At 41.8% G+C, this 17,737-nt stretch overlaps 2 protein-coding genes across 3 annotated transcripts in view; both read right to left on the bottom strand.

Moving 5' to 3' along the window:
- Window positions 1–4,479, bottom strand: part of maml2 (mastermind like transcriptional coactivator 2) — a 36,498-nt gene extending 32,019 nt beyond the window's left edge. Inside the window, exon 1 of the mRNA XM_075472892.1 lies at window positions 3,201–4,479. Within this exon, the coding sequence (XP_075329007.1) occupies window positions 3,201–3,611 (411 nt within the window). The 5' untranslated portion in view covers window positions 3,612–4,479. The remainder of the gene's footprint in view (window positions 1–3,200) is intronic.
- Window positions 4,480–6,271: 1,792 nt separating this feature from the next.
- Window positions 6,272–17,737, bottom strand: part of gab2 (GRB2-associated binding protein 2) — a 33,030-nt gene continuing 21,564 nt past the window's right edge. Inside the window, exons 3-10 of one of the 2 annotated variants that reach the window (XM_075472890.1) lie at window positions 13,962–14,190; window positions 10,730–11,325; window positions 9,872–9,966; window positions 9,437–9,716; window positions 9,227–9,317; window positions 8,985–9,087; window positions 8,738–8,860; window positions 6,272–8,653 (exon numbers count right to left, since the gene is read on the bottom strand). In XM_075472890.1, the coding sequence (XP_075329005.1) occupies window positions 8,510–8,653; window positions 8,738–8,860; window positions 8,985–9,087; window positions 9,227–9,317; window positions 9,437–9,716; window positions 9,872–9,966; window positions 10,730–11,325; window positions 13,962–14,190 (1,661 nt within the window). In that variant the 3' untranslated portion in view covers window positions 6,272–8,509. The remainder of the gene's footprint in view (window positions 8,654–8,737; window positions 8,861–8,984; window positions 9,088–9,226; window positions 9,318–9,436; window positions 9,717–9,871; window positions 9,967–10,729; window positions 11,326–13,961; window positions 14,191–17,737) is intronic. The other variant, XM_075472891.1, reaches the window with a different exon arrangement.

Here is a 17,737-nt window from a genome sequence, read left to right as displayed (position 1 = left end):
TTTCTGTACCGCAAACCAAGATGACAGATAGGTTAAGCTAGGCACAGAATGCATCTGCATCCTTCTGTTTGGATCAGCTGCACAATTGAGATGTTTACACGGTGTTGCGTAAGAGAAAAACCTCCCCATGGCCCAATGACCCCAAAACTACTTCCTGGCACCGGATTGCCTAGCAAACCTCGCAATCTCGGTCCCTGCCAACGACTTCAGTGGCTCGTTGTTGTTTTTTTAAGCAATATCGGCAAACTTGAGTTTATTACTTTTGTTTTTAGACATTTCCTACCTGTTGTGCAATTTGATAGGACACTGAATCTGGCTATCATGTAAAGTTGACCAAAGCTTTTACTTTCCTAAGGAGCATCTTTTCATGGAAGAGACAGATCGAGACGATGATTGATGAGAGGTCAGTCAAAACTGGTAGAAATAAGAATGTGCTTTTAACCAACGAGCATATTTGATAGTTAAACATTCACATTTAACAATGGGGTCCCACTCCAGAACATGTATAGCTATGTTGGTAAACAGCAGAAAAAAGAAAAATCTCAATAAATGCTCAAAACTTGTAAAATGGAACATTTTCAACTCATAGGAATTGTTACATAGTATGTCTGCCATTTCAAATAGTGATTTCTTTAAAACTGTCAGAATATTTATATTTGCCACTAAACAAACACTTGTAAACAGGTGTGAAGGGACGGATGTAGGTTTAATCATCTATCCATTTAACCAAAGTAGCCTATTCAAAATTAAATAACTTTGCTAGCGCAATCTCTTATTGCATGATGCTTTTTTGTTAGCAGCACATAGTATATAGATAACAGATATGGTCAAATGGGAAAAATAATCTCCAATTATCTTTTCCTTGACTTCATTGGAAAATGTCACGGGGTTAAGAGTGTTTGTAAAGATGTAGGAAAGATAACCGCACTGCAACGAGAATTGGACTACCTACACAAAACTATGATGTTGGTTTGCATCGCTGCAACTACAGCAATGCCATAAATATTCTATGAGATGTACTCAATGTGAAATATTTGATGATTATTTGTAGACTAGTTTTATCATGTAACACAGAGGCTAAATTAGTCATAATAGTAAAATAGGGTATAGAGGGTATGTGTTTACGTCACTTTCGCCCCGCAACACGCCCCCCTCATTCGGACTGAGTGGCAAAACAAACCACCCACAACATGGCGAAGGATAGCGGTGGACACAGCAAAACTGAATAAAAATCGATCATCAAAAGAAATTGAGGTCATTTGGACTCGATAGTGATCCAGACCAGCTCCCCAAAACCATCTGGTCCACGGACACTCAGTGGGGTTACATGGCACTGAAAGGATTGGATTATTGGCTAAATTACAATAAGAATGAGTTGAGCAAGGGTAATTCTCCTTGGATATATGGCGGTGAATGAATCGGATCAGAGGCACAAAGCATGTCATACTCCGATACGATAGGTGACGCTGTACCCATTTCAACTATTGCTAATAGAGTCACTTCCTGTTGACCCCTTCAACAACCAACAACAAACTCAGGCATTTGAGAAAATGGCAAATGAAGAGCAAGATGAAGCTACGTCCCTCTACATTTCGTTTGTGATGAGCTGCTTATTGCACAAACGCGATGCACAACGGCGCATTCTCCATCACGGTGTTTTTCTTTCTGACGGCGACTACAACAGTAATATCGTCTCCTTTGACTTCCGGGTCCCGACCCCAGGAAAACATCTCGAGTATGCGGAACGTAAATTCTAATTCACCACGTGCTTCACCCATCTACAAACACGTTTATTTTGACTTTCAACCGAGTTATCTCGGGGTCTTAATCCGATCGCGAGTAACTCGACCCAATTTCTTGTCAGATTCAGGTGTCTACATGCACTTAATAACTCATTCTTATTGTAATTTAGCCAATTATCTGATCCTTTCAGTGCCATGTAACCCCATTGTGTGTATTTCCCTGATTTCAAGGCCAGGTAAATACACACTGCAAAGCCTAAAGGCATACAAAAGCCTTGATGCTTTTTTTGATACTTGATATTAAAGTAGATAGATAGATTACTTTATTCATTTCCACTCTCTACTAACGTATGACTTTTGGGTACCTCAGTTACCTTAAGTTAGCTAGGGTTATGAAAGATGCTAAATGAAAGATGCTAACATTAAGAGCTTAACTGAAGTAACGTTGGCAATACATTAAGTAATTTAATGGCATGATTTTGCCCTAAAATACAGCATAATTTAACGTTACCTGACACGAAATGTGAACCGCAAATCCTGGTTTTGGTGCCCGGATTCGAGGTGTCTCTCCGGATCGCAGCGATCCATCGCCGTCTCTTTTCTTTTGCTTTAGGTTGCCTATCGAAACTCTGCTCAGACCCTTTTTGAAACCCTGTTTGTACAGTCGACTGCACAGCAGCTCTTCCCCATGTTCAATATGGAATATAATTGAATATTTAAAAATTTGGCGGCTTTGCCACTAGTCTTTTGGCCACTCAGTGGGCGTAACCGCAGCTACTTCGGGGTACCTGACGTCACGTGCACACCCTCTATTGGCTAATATGCCATTTCAATTTGTAAAAGTAACTCCGCGTTGCATGCTGGGACAGAAACGCCATCTTGTAAGGAACACGCCTTAATTTTTGATGATGAAGTTGTTGACGCAATAGCTTTCATTTTTGTTTGGATTAAATAGTTTATATCTGCAGGTAAAGGTAAGAAATGGAGGTAGAAGACCGACCATAAGGGAGAATTTGAATCACGTTGCTGAGGACAAGATCTGTCATTTAAGAAGCTAGTATTGTGCCAACTTGTAATTCCTGCAAAATGGGATCCCAAATTCCCATTTTATGTTGCCTGTAACATCATGTATTAACCTTAACTACTGTGAAGTATTTCGCCAACCAGTGAAATGAGACTTTTGAGTTGTGTCAAAAACCCAACATGGTGGTAGGCTATATGTTGGGGAAATAATGGCAGATCCCCATCAGATCAGCCACTTTGCAGAAAAATAATTGTAAACTAAGTTTTCTTCTTCTTTTTTTGTGTCGGTTTAGACAAGTTTCAGCAAACATAAACTTTCGCATCACCCTTAGCACAAGATTCATTGTAATAATCACCATCAAAATACTGGTGGTACTAAATATCATAAATGATGACGATGATCGATAATTAGCTGTAACCCCCAACAACACTTACCACTATGCGCGTGGAAATCTTCTGGTCGCCCTCGGATCCCTTTTGCTCTCCGTTGACTCTGGTGTACTCTGGAGGTTGCTGGTTCGATCCCCGGCTGCCTTTAGCCTTGCGGTTGCCAGGCCCTTGGTGGACTATGTTGAGAAGGTGGAGCGTGCTCTCGTGCTCCCGATCAGAGCTCTCGGCCTGACCTCTCTGGTAACGATTCTCACAGATGGAGTGGTGCCTCCTGCACAGCTCTATGCGGGCGCGCAAACGCTCCACTATGGCGTTGTGGAGCTGTGGGACCGCTGAGCCTCTGGAGGTGGCTACTACCGGCCCGTTGCTAACCCCACCGGGCATAGCTCCTAAACCGACACCCAACATGGGTACAAATGCCCCGGCAGCAGACTGAGCGGGGGTCGCCTCTCCCATACCCAAAGGTCCTTGACAAGTTTCTAAAATCGTAGGTCCACTGAGCCAATGGACCACAGTAGGACATGGACGAAAACAAGACGTAAGGACTGAGCTATGATCCCATGTGGAAAATAAAAATACTGGGCTGCGCGCACTGAGTCACTTTCTGGAAACAGGCGATGTGGCCTATTTAAGGTTGTGCGTTTGCAATGTTTTACAAACGTTCTGTTAAACTAATTGGAAATCGCAGGCTATTAGATATTAAAGTAAGATGCTGTCCGTGTAAACTCCAATTATCGTTCACACGGGAATAGAAAAAGTTCCAAAGTTATACGATTTATCGGAGGTGTTAGTCGTGTACTATGTCAGATTATTATTAAACTGGAAATGTACAAACCAGAAAAGGCTCGTGGAATCGCAGCTGGAATGAATCTGTTCTTTCTTATCCACTCGACCTCAGTTCACGATAAACAGACTATATTCAATATGAATACCTTGGATGATTCAAAACCATGGCACGCACAACTTCACTTTCACCCACGGGTCTCCTACATCCTTGATACATTTCAGCTGATTTTATCTCAAATTTCTTACACTTATTAAAAAACCAAAGAGTGCGACCATCAAGTAGCCTATGAATTCAAAGTGAGCGATCCGTCTCAGAAACGACAGACCGCGAACACACAAAATCAACTAAACTTCAAGACTCACGGCATTTTCGCTTGGAAATTAGTCCTTCTCTATGTTTTTCCATCTCAATCCAGACAGGAATCTGGTCGCAAATAAGTGGAAAAAAGAAAAAGCAGGGAGCCGAAACGCGGGGAGCTGTTGGAGAAACTGATTGTGATCCGTCTCAAATAGTCCATTGACAATCATTTGTCCGTGTGGAACACCGAGGCAATAGCAGAGCGACTATACACAGACCCTCATTGTATGAACATTCCTCTTTTGACATGATGCACTCGCATGGATGCAGCCAGGTCCAAATGCACACTCTAGTGGAGGGAAGGGTGAACTATCCTTCAGGGGATGCTAATCTAATGAAAGTTTATTAAACATGGATCATTTGTAGGCTGATGAGGGTTTTTATTAGTTGTTGTTTTGGTGTTCTTTTACCAAATGTTGAGATGTGGAGATTCACTGGAGATATTTCAGATATAACTTTAGCAACGCAGGTTTCAAGTTATGAGTCAGTTTATTGTGGACACTGATACCAAACTATGTCGTCACATATTTAAGAAAATTGCACATATTAAAACACTGAACATACTCAACCAAATTTCCAATCAAGGCACACAGTCAGAAACTACTTATCACAAGTTAGGGAACCAGTTTGGGCCTTAAAAATCTTTGGATTGTTATTGAAGGTGGTGGAATCTGGGCTTCTTACAGGGCTACTTTTCCAATTGAAATTCACTGTAACAAACATACTGTACGTAGAATCCTTCATTCATCACAACGTTAACCTCTACAACAGATGAAAACAAAGCACCAGTGCATGAAAAGATTTGCAGGCAGAGTCTCAATAAAACTAATGGTGCTTGTTTTGTAAGCAAAGGGAAACTGAAGCAGTCGGGGTAAAACCCCAAAAACGGTGGCGAGAACATGCAAAACCTGCACAGGAAGAGACCCAGAAGAAACCACTGGGACACTGGCTTGCATTGCCGTCCTTTCAAAAAGCTTTCAGATACATTTCTTTGAGTGTCCAGCACCCTGTCCTGGGTTGCTTTGCAGAGAAAGAGGGAGACCAGAACATGTGGTCACCAGTTGGTTGATTCTAGGTTTTTGGTGCAATCTTTTAGCACACTAAGACCTGTCTAATTACTTCACCAAAGAAAAGAACAATTAAAACATTGCACAAGGAAACATACACAAATCTTGGGTGGATGTCCATATGCGTCACAGCTGCTTCTCTGAATTATTCAGTTCATCTGTAACTGGGCTCTTAGTTGACAAAGAAATGACATTTTTATTAAATCACCTCACAGCATTCGGTCTTGTGAGGTCAGTGTGAATTTTGGCATCTTTCCCTGGGTATCAGGAATAAAAGTGTTGGAATAGATACGTCTATATTTTAGTATGAAAAGACATCACAGTTAAAAAAAAAAAAAAAACAGTAATTGTGGGTATCTTATGACCACCTACTGTCAGTTGTGTAAAAACCCATGTGAACATGAGTATGTTGTAGTTCATCAGTGCCAACATGTAGCTGCTGTCTTACACCACAGGGGGCAGCACATAGCATGTCTTTGTTTCCATTACCATGGATGAAAATGCTCAGATCCTTTCTGGTGCAGTTAAGTTAATTTATTTAAATGTAATTCATGTAAATGTTATTTAGAACTAGCTGTAAAGTATACCGAAAGAGCAGAAAGTATAAGTAGAGATTATTATTTTCAGAATAATGTCATTGATTGACATCCCATTGGGTAGCCATTGATTTTATAAAATGTATGACGGTATGGAAATACATGTTTTCTAAGAAAATGAAAGCTATATAGAGTAAAAATTAAAAGTGAAGTAAAAAGTGATTAGGATCTGCTCCGAAGCACAATACTTATGTGAATGAACGACTGTAAATCTTCAAAGAAAACTGTGTGACTGAAAGGAGATTACTTGTACAGTTGCTGCCAGAATACAGGGATTTGTTTTCAGTCCAAAGAGGAACTTCGACACCAGACTTTCACTTCTTGATTTATTCTATGTCCACAGTTTAAGTCTACCATAATACAGGAATGGCGTCATCTTGTGTATCCCAAATTAACTGTACCACATTAAAACCACACTGGCATAGTTTCTCATATTGTTTCCATTAAAAAAAAAAAGAAGACATTTTGCATACATCAATGTTAGTCAAGAGACATTTTCCTTGTTTGTTTACAATTATCAACTGCAACACACAATAAATTAATAAATTAACACACAAGCAATCGGCAAATGCTTTACAGTAGTAGCAATAACAGTGGTTAAAAAATGATCTCTACAAGTACAGTACGTCAACCCAGTGACTGTCTGACAGTAGATCTGAGCAATGTTTTCAGTCTCACCCAGTCAGGCTGTCATTTAACATCCTACAACTCACAATCTACCACAACACATACACAGCTCTCCTGCTTACAGTGGCCCTCTCCAGCTAATAAATTACACATCCATTTCTTTTCAGAGAATGACAGGTAGACGAGCTCTTCTTCAAACTTTTCTTCCCTCTCTTGGTTTTTGAGAATCACAGTTCATTCGGGAATGCTTTTGCCAGCTCAACTGAAACTGCCAGCTGTCTGATTTCATGAACAGATCGTAGACATTTTGGAAATTTAAACTGAATTTACCACCTCTGCAACACACTTTGCTTAATTTAGCCTGATCTTGTCTTTGTGTGGAACACTTGCTTACATGTATCAGTAAAAAAATGGTGATTAAAAAGAATACAAAAAGCAGTAAAAACTGTAGAAAAACATTAGAAAGCAAATAATAACATCATTCATGGCCATACTGTTCTTATAAAGATCAAATTGGGTTCACTCCTCAGTGGTTCCAGCCCACAATGAAATACTGGACTCAACCTGAACGAGGAAATTATCATTCAGTGGTCCTTCCTTGAATAATTCAGTTTCTCCAAGGCTAAATATACAGTCCAAACTGAAATTAAAATAAGGCAAATGAAAGAAATAGAAGAGTTTATCTGAAGTGAATATGATCACTGGCAAATCTTCTGTGTGGCATGTCGCCATGTCTCATTACTGTAGTGCATTTTTTGTTTCAGACAACTGCATAAAATGTCAAAAACAGTCAACGAGATGCACTTCAGTATGTTTTTTTTTTTATTAATAATTTACATACAATTACTCTTCAGAGATAAAGCTGTAGTGTGTCGCCTATCATGCCTGAAGACAGATCAGAGGATGGCTGCATTCTGGAAATACTCTCCTCCACTTACCTTGTGTTCAAGATCTCAAGAGAGATGGAGTACTTTGAAAGCACACCTCCTACTTTATTTTTACTTCCACCAACTCACTTTTCTCTGTCAGTGCACATTTACATTGAAATGTCTTGGAATATTACCTAAAGTGAGCTCTGAAGACAAACCTACACGGTAACATGATGTCTTTTTGTCCTGTGTGTCTTATTTCCATCATTCTGTAAATCCAGGCCTTGCCGTTTTGGTAACTGCACTTAAATAATTGGCCTGCCATCCAGCCTGACAGCTCTTAAATATGATTTTGGCTCATACTTAATTGAAACCAAGGCAACAGTCATGTACAGTTACCATTAAGGCATCTGACAAAGGCTTTTGCATATTTGTATGGCTATATTCTTACCAGACATGCACTGCTAAGCTGAAATGATTGCCCGCAGTGAAAATAATCTCTTCGCTGCTTCTTAGAGACTCAGCACAAATGATAGATTAAAGTGAAAATAGAAAGTCAGCCTGCATGCCAGAATTGGAGTGCATCTTGGCATTCGTGAGACTACTCTCGCAGTATATTAATATGGTTATCGATCAGTTAGTCAATGTTGCTCTTTTAAATGGCAGCAGTTGAGTAAATTACCAACTAGATGCAAACAAAATTAACTGTTGCAGAGGAATGGTGGGACAGCTTTGATCAAACAATCTATTTCTAAAGAATGAAATGAAAGTGTCGATGATATATTGTTGTAACACTATTCTAACAGTCTGTATTAGAAGCTTTGGCAGGGCACTTTACCTGTATGGGATGGTATCCTGCATGCTAGCAGTGCACCGCAGTAACAATCCTCACAGAGTCAACAGGCATAGGATAAGTTATGGCTTTTTGCCCAAATATTTCAGTCTTAAACAAGCCTAAACAATATTTGTGGTCATGATAGAAACATGATACTGGAGATGCTTGACTTAAGATTTTAGTTAAGTATTTTGGTCATTTTTGTGTAAGTCATTGTCAAGACTTGACTCCCTTGGCAGGTTCAGAAGACTGCCGCACATCAGTCCACTCCTGCATCGTGCTTTGCAGAGCTTGGGTCTTTTCCTTGTCAACTTGCACATAGTCCACCTTCTCATCGGATGTCACAGAGGATGTAGAGGGCTGTGAAATTAGAAATAAAACAGACTTGAGATTTTGGCCTGGAGTTGACACTAAATACTGTCACAAACAGAATAATCTGATTACTTTTCTGTGTGGGCTGGGTGAGCCAGGCTGGAAGTCCAGTGCTAAGTAGTCCACGTTACCACACTTCCGAGGGGCTGGGCTGCTGGTGCCACTCACGGCCGGGGAGGTAGATGCTGGGTTCTGCTAATGGGACAGTAAGGAGGTTTCACTCACACAGGGTACAGTGAGTAAGTGAAGCAAACAACAACACGATGCAGAGAACGCATCGTACTGTCCTGATCTCCTCCCTTCAGCTTCTGGGACTTACCATAGCCACATAATTCTCCTCACTGTCTGCAGAGTCAGTGCTGGTGATGCTTTGTGTAGAGATGGGTCGACAATGCTGAGAGGACATGGTGTTCATAGTAGGCCTGAAGCACACAGAAAGGACTAGGACTGTGAATATCTCAGGCACATACAAAACACTGTGATAATGTTTACCATCAAACTGCGTGTGAATGCATGAGTAGCTGTGGGTAATACATCTGGAATGACTGATATAAGACTCACATGGGCCGTGTCCAGGACATAGTAACAGGGCTCTTAAATGGCAGCTCATCAATGATCCCATTGTTCTTCAAATCAAGAGGTGTTGGTTTCGCTGTGGAAAACAAGAGAAAAATAAGTATACTATCTGTATACAAACAATAATTCACATTGTAAAGCTGAAAATAAGCACATGCATTTAAATCAGTAAAAATTCTACAGCTATAAACTCACTTTTTCTGTTAGGTTTGAGGTTGCGGTTGATGGGTGGTGGTGTAACGTCACTGAGACGACTGGGCCTGTGACACAAAGAGGCACTGCTCCCCTTACGGGCAGGTAATGTTGCAGAGAATCCTGGGAAATCAAAGTGATGTGGCCCAGGGCTCATAGGAATGTAGATATTCTTAGGACTGTCTGCCTGGGCAGCACTGAGTGGTGAGGAGCCAGGATTCATGGGCACATAGTTGTCATCTGAATTGCCGCTGTCTGAGCGAGTCAGAGGGGCTTGGGTTCTCTGGTATCAAAAGAGACAGAGGTCACATGGCTTTCTCAGTATTCCTGGACTCCATGCAAGCAAACCATAACACATAGCTGGGGTAAAAAGGGTAGGGAATTGCCTTTCTCTGCAGTTTATGATTTTGAAATGACAGAATCTATCTGAATACTCACCAAGTAGGAGCTGAACCCATCATTGACAGACTCGGACTGTCCTGAGTTATTGAAATGGAAGAGACGATGATGGCTGTTGGTTTCAAAGGAAGAGCCTGTGGAGCAAGGCAAAGAGGGAAATCGATATTTACCCCTGCTATGAATACAAGAAACAAAAACAATGCTTCAGAGGTGAAACACCACAAAGCCGAACCCACAGAGTCAGATAAAGTATGACAATCACAACAGAAACTGTTTTAAACAAAAAGCCTGACAAACTGGGGTTTCTAATGAAACAACAGAAGCGACATTTCATTAAGTGCTTCACTGGGCTATAATTAGTTTTTTGTCACACAGGTGTGTGAACAGCCTGTGGTCTCACTAACAAGAGTCACAAGTCAATTCTTCTTTCTGGCTATACGAAGCCTGAGCATGGACTTGGCAAAGCAACAAACATAGCAAACTGAGAGGCCATGCACTGTGTCTGCAAAGGTTTTTTTTTTTTTTTCTAATTGCTTATCAGCCTGGAACGAGGCATTCTGGACCAGGCAGGATGACTTGAATTTCATTAGCGTCTCAACAGAGCAGTGTCTGCTACACTGGGCCCTTTGTTTCTGCTCAGCTGCAAGCGTTGAATCAGTAAAGTGAGAGATAGAGGGAGACAGAAAGAGGGAGAGGAGAAGGAGGCACAAAGTCACTGCAATGCACAACAAGGTGGACCGGTCAAATCAAACTTGCATTTGAAAACAGGAAACAGGTGAAAGATCTGCATCACTCAACCGGGGGTTCTTTTTTTATTTATTCATTTATTTTTAACCAGGCAGCAGGTGGAGGAGATGTTGTAAAAAAGCAGTTAAAGCACTTTTGCTGTGGGCATACCTCTGTGGAGCCTGATGTTCTCAACAGCAGGGAGAGTATTCCTGCGTGGGATGACTGACACTGCAGACGTCATCTCTCCATTCTGGCTCCCAGCTGACTGGGGACTCCCCCACTGCCCCTCAGACCCCTGGCTAGGTTTAGGGGGTCTGGGTGGAGGTGCACAGGAGGATTCAGAACTGGAAGGTGTCAAGGCATTGTGATTCTTATCAAATGTCCGTGGTATCTGGTAGAAGGAGCCAGGTGTTGTAGGAATGTCATAATTGTCAGGTGATCGCTCATTACTGTGTATCATGGCGAGGGCATTGCAAGGAGTTTTAAATGTATAGACTTCCTCGTTCTCAAGATCGGGATCACCAAGATTGCTGTGAGTTGGTGCCTCAGAGCTGTAACCCCGTGGAAGTACATAGCAGGCCTCCTGGGGGGAGTCATCATGCACGGATAAGGGATGTTTTCCTGGCTTGGGAAGGCTGTAAAAGCCATGCAGCTGAGCATCCCTGCCATTTAGACAGTGTGAAAAGCCGTAGGAAAGTTTCTGCACCGGAGAATCGCTCCCCACTAACGTATTGCTTCGTGTGGCCTGGGAGAAACTGGCACTCCTGCAACATGAGCAAAGATAAACACACATACACATAAGTTTTTATTATGACCACTTTCACAGTGCCTAACTGCCTCCTCATACACAGACATCTGTCTCGTACTTCAATGCCAGCAAACAATATCAACAACAGCCATGTCTTCCACAGTGGCATTTAAAGTAATTTCAGTGTATTTGTCCAATCAGCCACTAGATGGCACTATAACACTTTAGAGGGAACTGCAGCACTGTAGGCTTCAGCACACATTTTAAAAGCAACATATATTTTTCTCCAGAACCTGAACAACATATGATTTTATTACTTTTAGCATTTTCTTGACAAGCTATTTTTTATGTTTCCAGCATGCTGACAAGGAGATTTCATTCCTGTTAAGAGAGGCGAATGCTACGACTTTCCCAGAGTTTCTCAGCCTCAGTTAGGCACCCTGGGGACATGCCTCATTTACTCTGGTTCTTTTGCAGGGCTTGACCTTGAGTACCAACAAGAGCGGTCCTACAGCTTAGATATTTCTGGATAGTTAGTTAAGTAATGGGCCGATTTAGCTGGCCTATGCAAATACAAGATACAATTCGTTCTTTCATATTAATCTCTGCTGAGATGATTGTATGTAAATTGGTTAGCTACATTGCAAGTTTTTATTTGTTATTTTGAGTCTCCATTTTAAACATAACAACTGAAAATAAATAATTGGCTTTAATCTAAAATTACATGCGGTGTTTAATCAGTAGTTTGATCTCAAATAGATTTCCACCATCAATCACTAATGGTGCTCATCTTCTGTCACTGTGGCTACACAGGGGCTTTTTACATAGGGGGGGCGGTTATTCTGAGAATAATCATATCCTGCCACCAAATGCTCGTCTTGATAAGCAGGATAAAAAAAACAGAAGCTAATAATAGAAAAGTGTACATAAAGCAGATTGGATTGATGATGAGGTGTAATTTCTTGGGTTTCACATAGGCCCAATACAGCAAATTGTTTGGCTGAGAGGACAGTTTTACCCTTGGTGAGTTTAGTCTAAACCTATAGGAATGATGAATTGCTGCCTCGACCTCATTGATCATCGACTGTGGTGGCTACCTGCTGAATGGCATAATTATTAAAACTGCCTTTTGATACCTAGAAATGGGCACAAAGTCAAGAGCTGAGGTTAATCTTGATGGAAAACTCAGAGGAGTCTTTCAGTATAAATTTATAATTATTGGGCTCCTTTGTTCTTGTGCCCACTGAAATAGATTCAACTCTAAATGTTGGCCACTCGACATACACTATATTGCCAAAAGTATTCATTCACCCATCCAAATATTTAAATGTAGGTGTCCCAATCACTTCCATGGCCACAGGTGCATAAATTCCAGCACCTAGGCATGCAGACTGCTTCTACAAACATTTTGGAAAGAATGTGGAGTGCAGTGGAGACGTGTTCTCTGGAGTTACCAATCACGCTTCTCCATCTGGCAATCTGATGGACGAGTCTGGGTTTGGCAGTTGCCGGGACAACGGTACTTGTCTGACTGCATTGTGCCAAGTGTAAAGTTTGGTGGAGGGGGGATTATGGTGTGGGGTTGTTTTCCAGGAGCTGGGCTCGGCCCCTTAGTTCCAGTGAAAGGAACTCTGATTGCTGCAGCCAACCAAGAGATTTTGGACCATTTCATGCTCCCAACTTTGTGGAAACAGTTTGGGGGATGGCCCCTTCCTGTTCCTGCAGGACTACTGTGCACCAGTGCACAAAGCAAGGTCCATAAAGACATGGATGAGCCAGTTTGGTGTGGAAGAACTTGACTGGCCTGCACAGAGTCCTGACCTCAACCCGATAGAACACCTTTGGGATGAATTAGAGCGGAGACTGCGAGCCAGAACGTCTGTCCAACATCAGTGTCTGACCTCACTAATGTGCTTCTGGAAGAATGGTCAAAAGCTCCCATTAACACACTCCTAACCCTTGTGGAAAGCTTGCCCAGAAGAGTTGAAGCTGTTAAAGCTGCAAAGGGTGGGCCGACGTCATATTAAACCCTATGGATTAGGAATGGGATGTTGTTCATATGCGAGTAAAGGCAGATGAGCCAATACTTTTGGCACTGTAGTGTATATTCCCAGCTCTTGACTAATGCATGCTCAAGTGACTGATCAACTCAATTTAAAACACGAGCTTGTTAAACAGCAACATTTGATTAACTGCATTTTTTCATTAATTTGATGAAATCTCTTCATTTTGCTGTGTACGGTAAATTGGGTTACCCCAAAACATAAAAATTAGAAATTGGATTATTTTACCTTTTTTTTGTCATCAGTAGTGCAAAATAAATTCACGTACTATAAAATCATCCCCACTTATCACCACTTTATCAAATAAAATCTTTGTAAATAAAAGTTAAGCTTTTTTGTTATCTAAACTAACGTTAGAATATTTACCTCAATTTAATCTTCTCTTATCTTTTCACGATGCTGCATCACATGCACTTTCACATGCACATAGACACGCACGCAAGCAGCAAATGGATAATTCATCCCCAACAATAGTAGTTTTAACCCCTTGGGGCTTCTGAGCTTAGGAAGCGGTGTAAACCTGTATGTTGACCTGCATTAACAGAAAACAGGAAACTGACACAGGACGTCTGAGGGTCATGGCGTTTACCTCGCGCTCTCCGTCTTCCTGCTCATGCACTGGTGCAGCAGGAGGTAGTCCTGGGGTGCGCTGTTGGACAGGGAGCTACGGTGTGAGTGCCGCACAGGCACATCAAAGGTGAACAGCACGGGCTGGCTGGAGTGGATGGGTGCCGAAGACTTGCGCTCTCCACTCAGAGGAGCCATTGAGCCGGACACATCTGCTCCAACAGACCGAGGCATATGGAGTAACCTGCCATCTGGAGACAGGAGAAATTGGAGTAATTGATTATTTAAAGCGCAGAAGCTTATTTCTCTTTTCAAGTCACCTTGGGCTATCTTTCTGCAGATCTGTCATCTTATGCAACGTTATGCAATAAAAGTTAACCAACAAGTTATACCCTTTCCTTTTGCTGTCACTATTATTGAAATAAAAGAGCCGCATGTGATTCAGAGAGTTTAGAGTCTGGTATGGTTTTGTAGTCAGTAGCTTTCAGCCTGAGCTCTAATCAATAGAGAAGGGCGATCTGTCTCATGGGAGGAGAGAAAACAGCATCTCTTTGCTTTTTGGGTTACAGGGAGCAAATGGCAGGAAGAGCACATGATCCAAGTTATCCTTTTAAACTAGGGTCAATGTGCTTTGTTTGATTTTATTGAGCTGGCCATTGTTTTGCACAGTGGGACAGTGTGAACAACATGGTCCTACAGTCGTATTGTTTCTGTGTGACATCCCGGATTTTTCCATTGAATGCGAAGAAAAGACAAATCCAAGATGGGGATGTTGGAAATGGACTGGGCAGGAGGCCAAAATGAGGAGGTGCACATTGAGTTGTAGGAGTAGAGAGTGGGCGGCACACTGATCTATCGACCCGTGGTGCTGTGTGCAACAGTAGCAGAAGGAGAGGGGGGAAAATGCTCAGCTGAAGCTAATTTTTCTCTTTATCTGTCCAGTAAATGCAAGGTGTGCATGTGAATATTTATGTAGGAACAAGGAGCTTCACTGCAGTCCAAACATATTTGAATTATGTTTAGTCTAGTGACTATTTTTTTGCTTTAGTTGGTTAATCTATGGAATGTAAAAATAGTTCAAATGCTCAGCACAACACAGCCTGATATCAAAAGATATTTAAGTCTTTATCTAAGTTCCTTTAAAAGATGGAATCAGCAATTGTTAAATTTTTCAGTGGGATAAATGAAGACTTACTAACAAAGATTTTTTTTTTGTCAATCTGAAATGTGATAACCCATTTCTCCTCTATTCCCCCGATTCCTTATACAAAGAATTAGATGCATCACCCTGTCCTTTAAGAAAAGGGCAACAGTCTGAGTCAGGATTTGAGCTGAAAAACACATGAAAGGGAGCTGTGTGAGCATGCATGTGGGACGCTTGGAGTGCGGTATTCTGGCGTCCAATTCACTGAATGAGGTTACATCCATGCCTGAGGGGGAAAAAAGTCTCTGCTGTGACGTCTCCAGGCCAGTGGACACCAGTGAGATGCCCAGGCCCACGGCAACACAGGCAGGGACTCCCCCCAATGATCCTCAATTACACCATTGTTCTGAGTGATTCCATTTTCCCTGAGCTAGTTAGGCATCATCTCCCCTCTCCACAAAAAGCTTTGTAAAAGCTTTCATCCACTGCGGTGAGTCCAAGGCCCCCTAATATGGGTAGATATATTGATTTGTTGTCAAAAGACAGACCCACCCCCTGTCCCTGCCGGTGTGGAGAGCTGCTTTTAAAACACAAGTTAGCCCCATAACCAAGCAGCCAAGAGAAAAATTCTACAAAAAAGTTAAATGTAATCTTGTTAATGCGAATGATGCTTGTGAGAAAAGGATAATGCTTTTTCCGGCTCTCTGAAAGATGTTTGATTAGATGCACGTACGACTGCCAGAAACAGAGCAATATGAAAGATGACTGGTCCAGTCAGCTGATGGAGGAGTGTATATTGCTCATCACTGACACTAATGGGCCTGATGATGTATGTCACTGCTGGGAAACAACTCCATGGATGCAGTAGAGCCACAACACAGAAATAGAGAAAAGAGCAAAAATACAAACACTGAGACTTTCCCAAAGACAATGTTTTCAGAGTTATGAAACTGATGCCATGATCAGAAACTGCCTACTAAATCATGCTGAAAGTTAAGCATCAAACAAGGTGAGAAAGAGAGAAAAAAAGAAATATTTTCATTGCCTTTCTCAGCTTGAACCTAACATAAGACTGTCAACAACAATGCATTAAAAGACCCTTTTGGTTGGTGAATGACACTTGGCTATTCTGGGTCAAAGAGCTCCAAAGTTCAGACGCAATTATATTTGATAATACATCACCTACTGTCTCACTGGCTCAGTGGCCATAATCTAATAAAAGCTAGCTGCTGGTCTCAGGGGGCCAAAATTAGAACCATGCTGCATCACTCATGACAAGAACTTCTTTGTAGGGTGCTCATTTCCTCCCAGTCCGGACAGATTTAGATGAGAACATACGATAATTTGATCTTGAATTATAAGTAAAAATAGAAAATACCACTGACCAATTGAAAATAAGAGGGGCCATTTGAATTTTTTAAATTTTGAGTACTCCTTTAATCAACACTGCAATTAAATCCCTGAAATATTCCATTTAAAAAAAAAACAACATAATTTAATTTAAACTCTGCCCACCTGTCTTTGAGTTCAGTAAAAATGCAATGTCCTTAATGGGTTTCATAAGAGATTACACTTAAACACAGTCAGAGCTCAAGTGTTACACATTTACCTCAGTTCAAGGCCCTACAGGGTGGCCTGGTGGTGGGGAAGGCCACCATGTGACACAAGGGTCAAGCAACTGACATCCCTGAAAAAAAAACCTCCAAGTATTATAATCTGGAAATCTGTACCACCTTTCTTGAAAAAGTACTGAAACATTTTCACTGGTGGCACCAATCGTACGTATATGCTATTAGTTGTCCTAAATGTTTCTGCTTGCCCTTCTACACACAACAGCATGTCCCAGGAGACCACATCGTGGGGTCCATTGGGGAGCTCTCCACAAGACTGACATAAGACCAAGATTAAGATCACTTTTATTGTCATGTACACACGAATTTCCACACGAAATGACTCCTCCGCATTTGACCCATCCAGGTTGGCACCTGTTGAACACACATGCACATGCACACGGTCACACACTCATGGAGACAGATGCCATCACAGCGCCCGGGGAGCATGGGGGTGAGGGTGCCTTGCTCAAGGGCACCTCAGCCGTGGCGAGGAGGTGGACTGCCACCCCTCCAGCTCTGTCAGTCCATCAATAACTCAATAAAGAAGATGCTAGACTGATGGGGAGATGGGTCAGGCCAGCAACACTTTCAGCTGCTACGAGGGAGCATGAAATCTGACAGGAAGATGGAAAACCGAGTCCTGGCTCTTAGCTTGTACGAATTAAACAAAGTTACACGGCTGCATCATTCTCCAATGACAATAGCAGAGCAAACAAACACAGTTGTATTTTCTGATCATATTACTCTCTACGAGTGCTCCATTGCATTATGTGAGCACCACCATTTGACCGCACTGCAACATCCGTTTGCCTCAATACACTGGACTGATCAATCATTGGGAAGGCTCAGGCTTGTCAAGGACAATGAATTACAGTCTGGACAAATTCTAAAACAGCAGTTCACTTTCAGCAGCCTGAGCCTGTTTCTGCGAGGCCATGGCCACAAAAATCCTGTAACTGTGCAACAGTATGACGAATACAGTACAAAACCTACCGAGACTGGACTGCGCCAGTGCCACCAGCCAACCCAAAAACAAATCAA

This window comes from Odontesthes bonariensis, chromosome 9, assembly GCF_027942865.1.
Source record: "Odontesthes bonariensis isolate fOdoBon6 chromosome 9, fOdoBon6.hap1, whole genome shotgun sequence".
NCBI classification, from domain to species: domain Eukaryota; kingdom Metazoa; phylum Chordata; class Actinopteri; order Atheriniformes; family Atherinopsidae; genus Odontesthes; species Odontesthes bonariensis.
The sequence above is the reverse complement of the archived record's forward strand: the minus strand, read 5'-3'. Positions and strand labels throughout refer to the sequence as shown.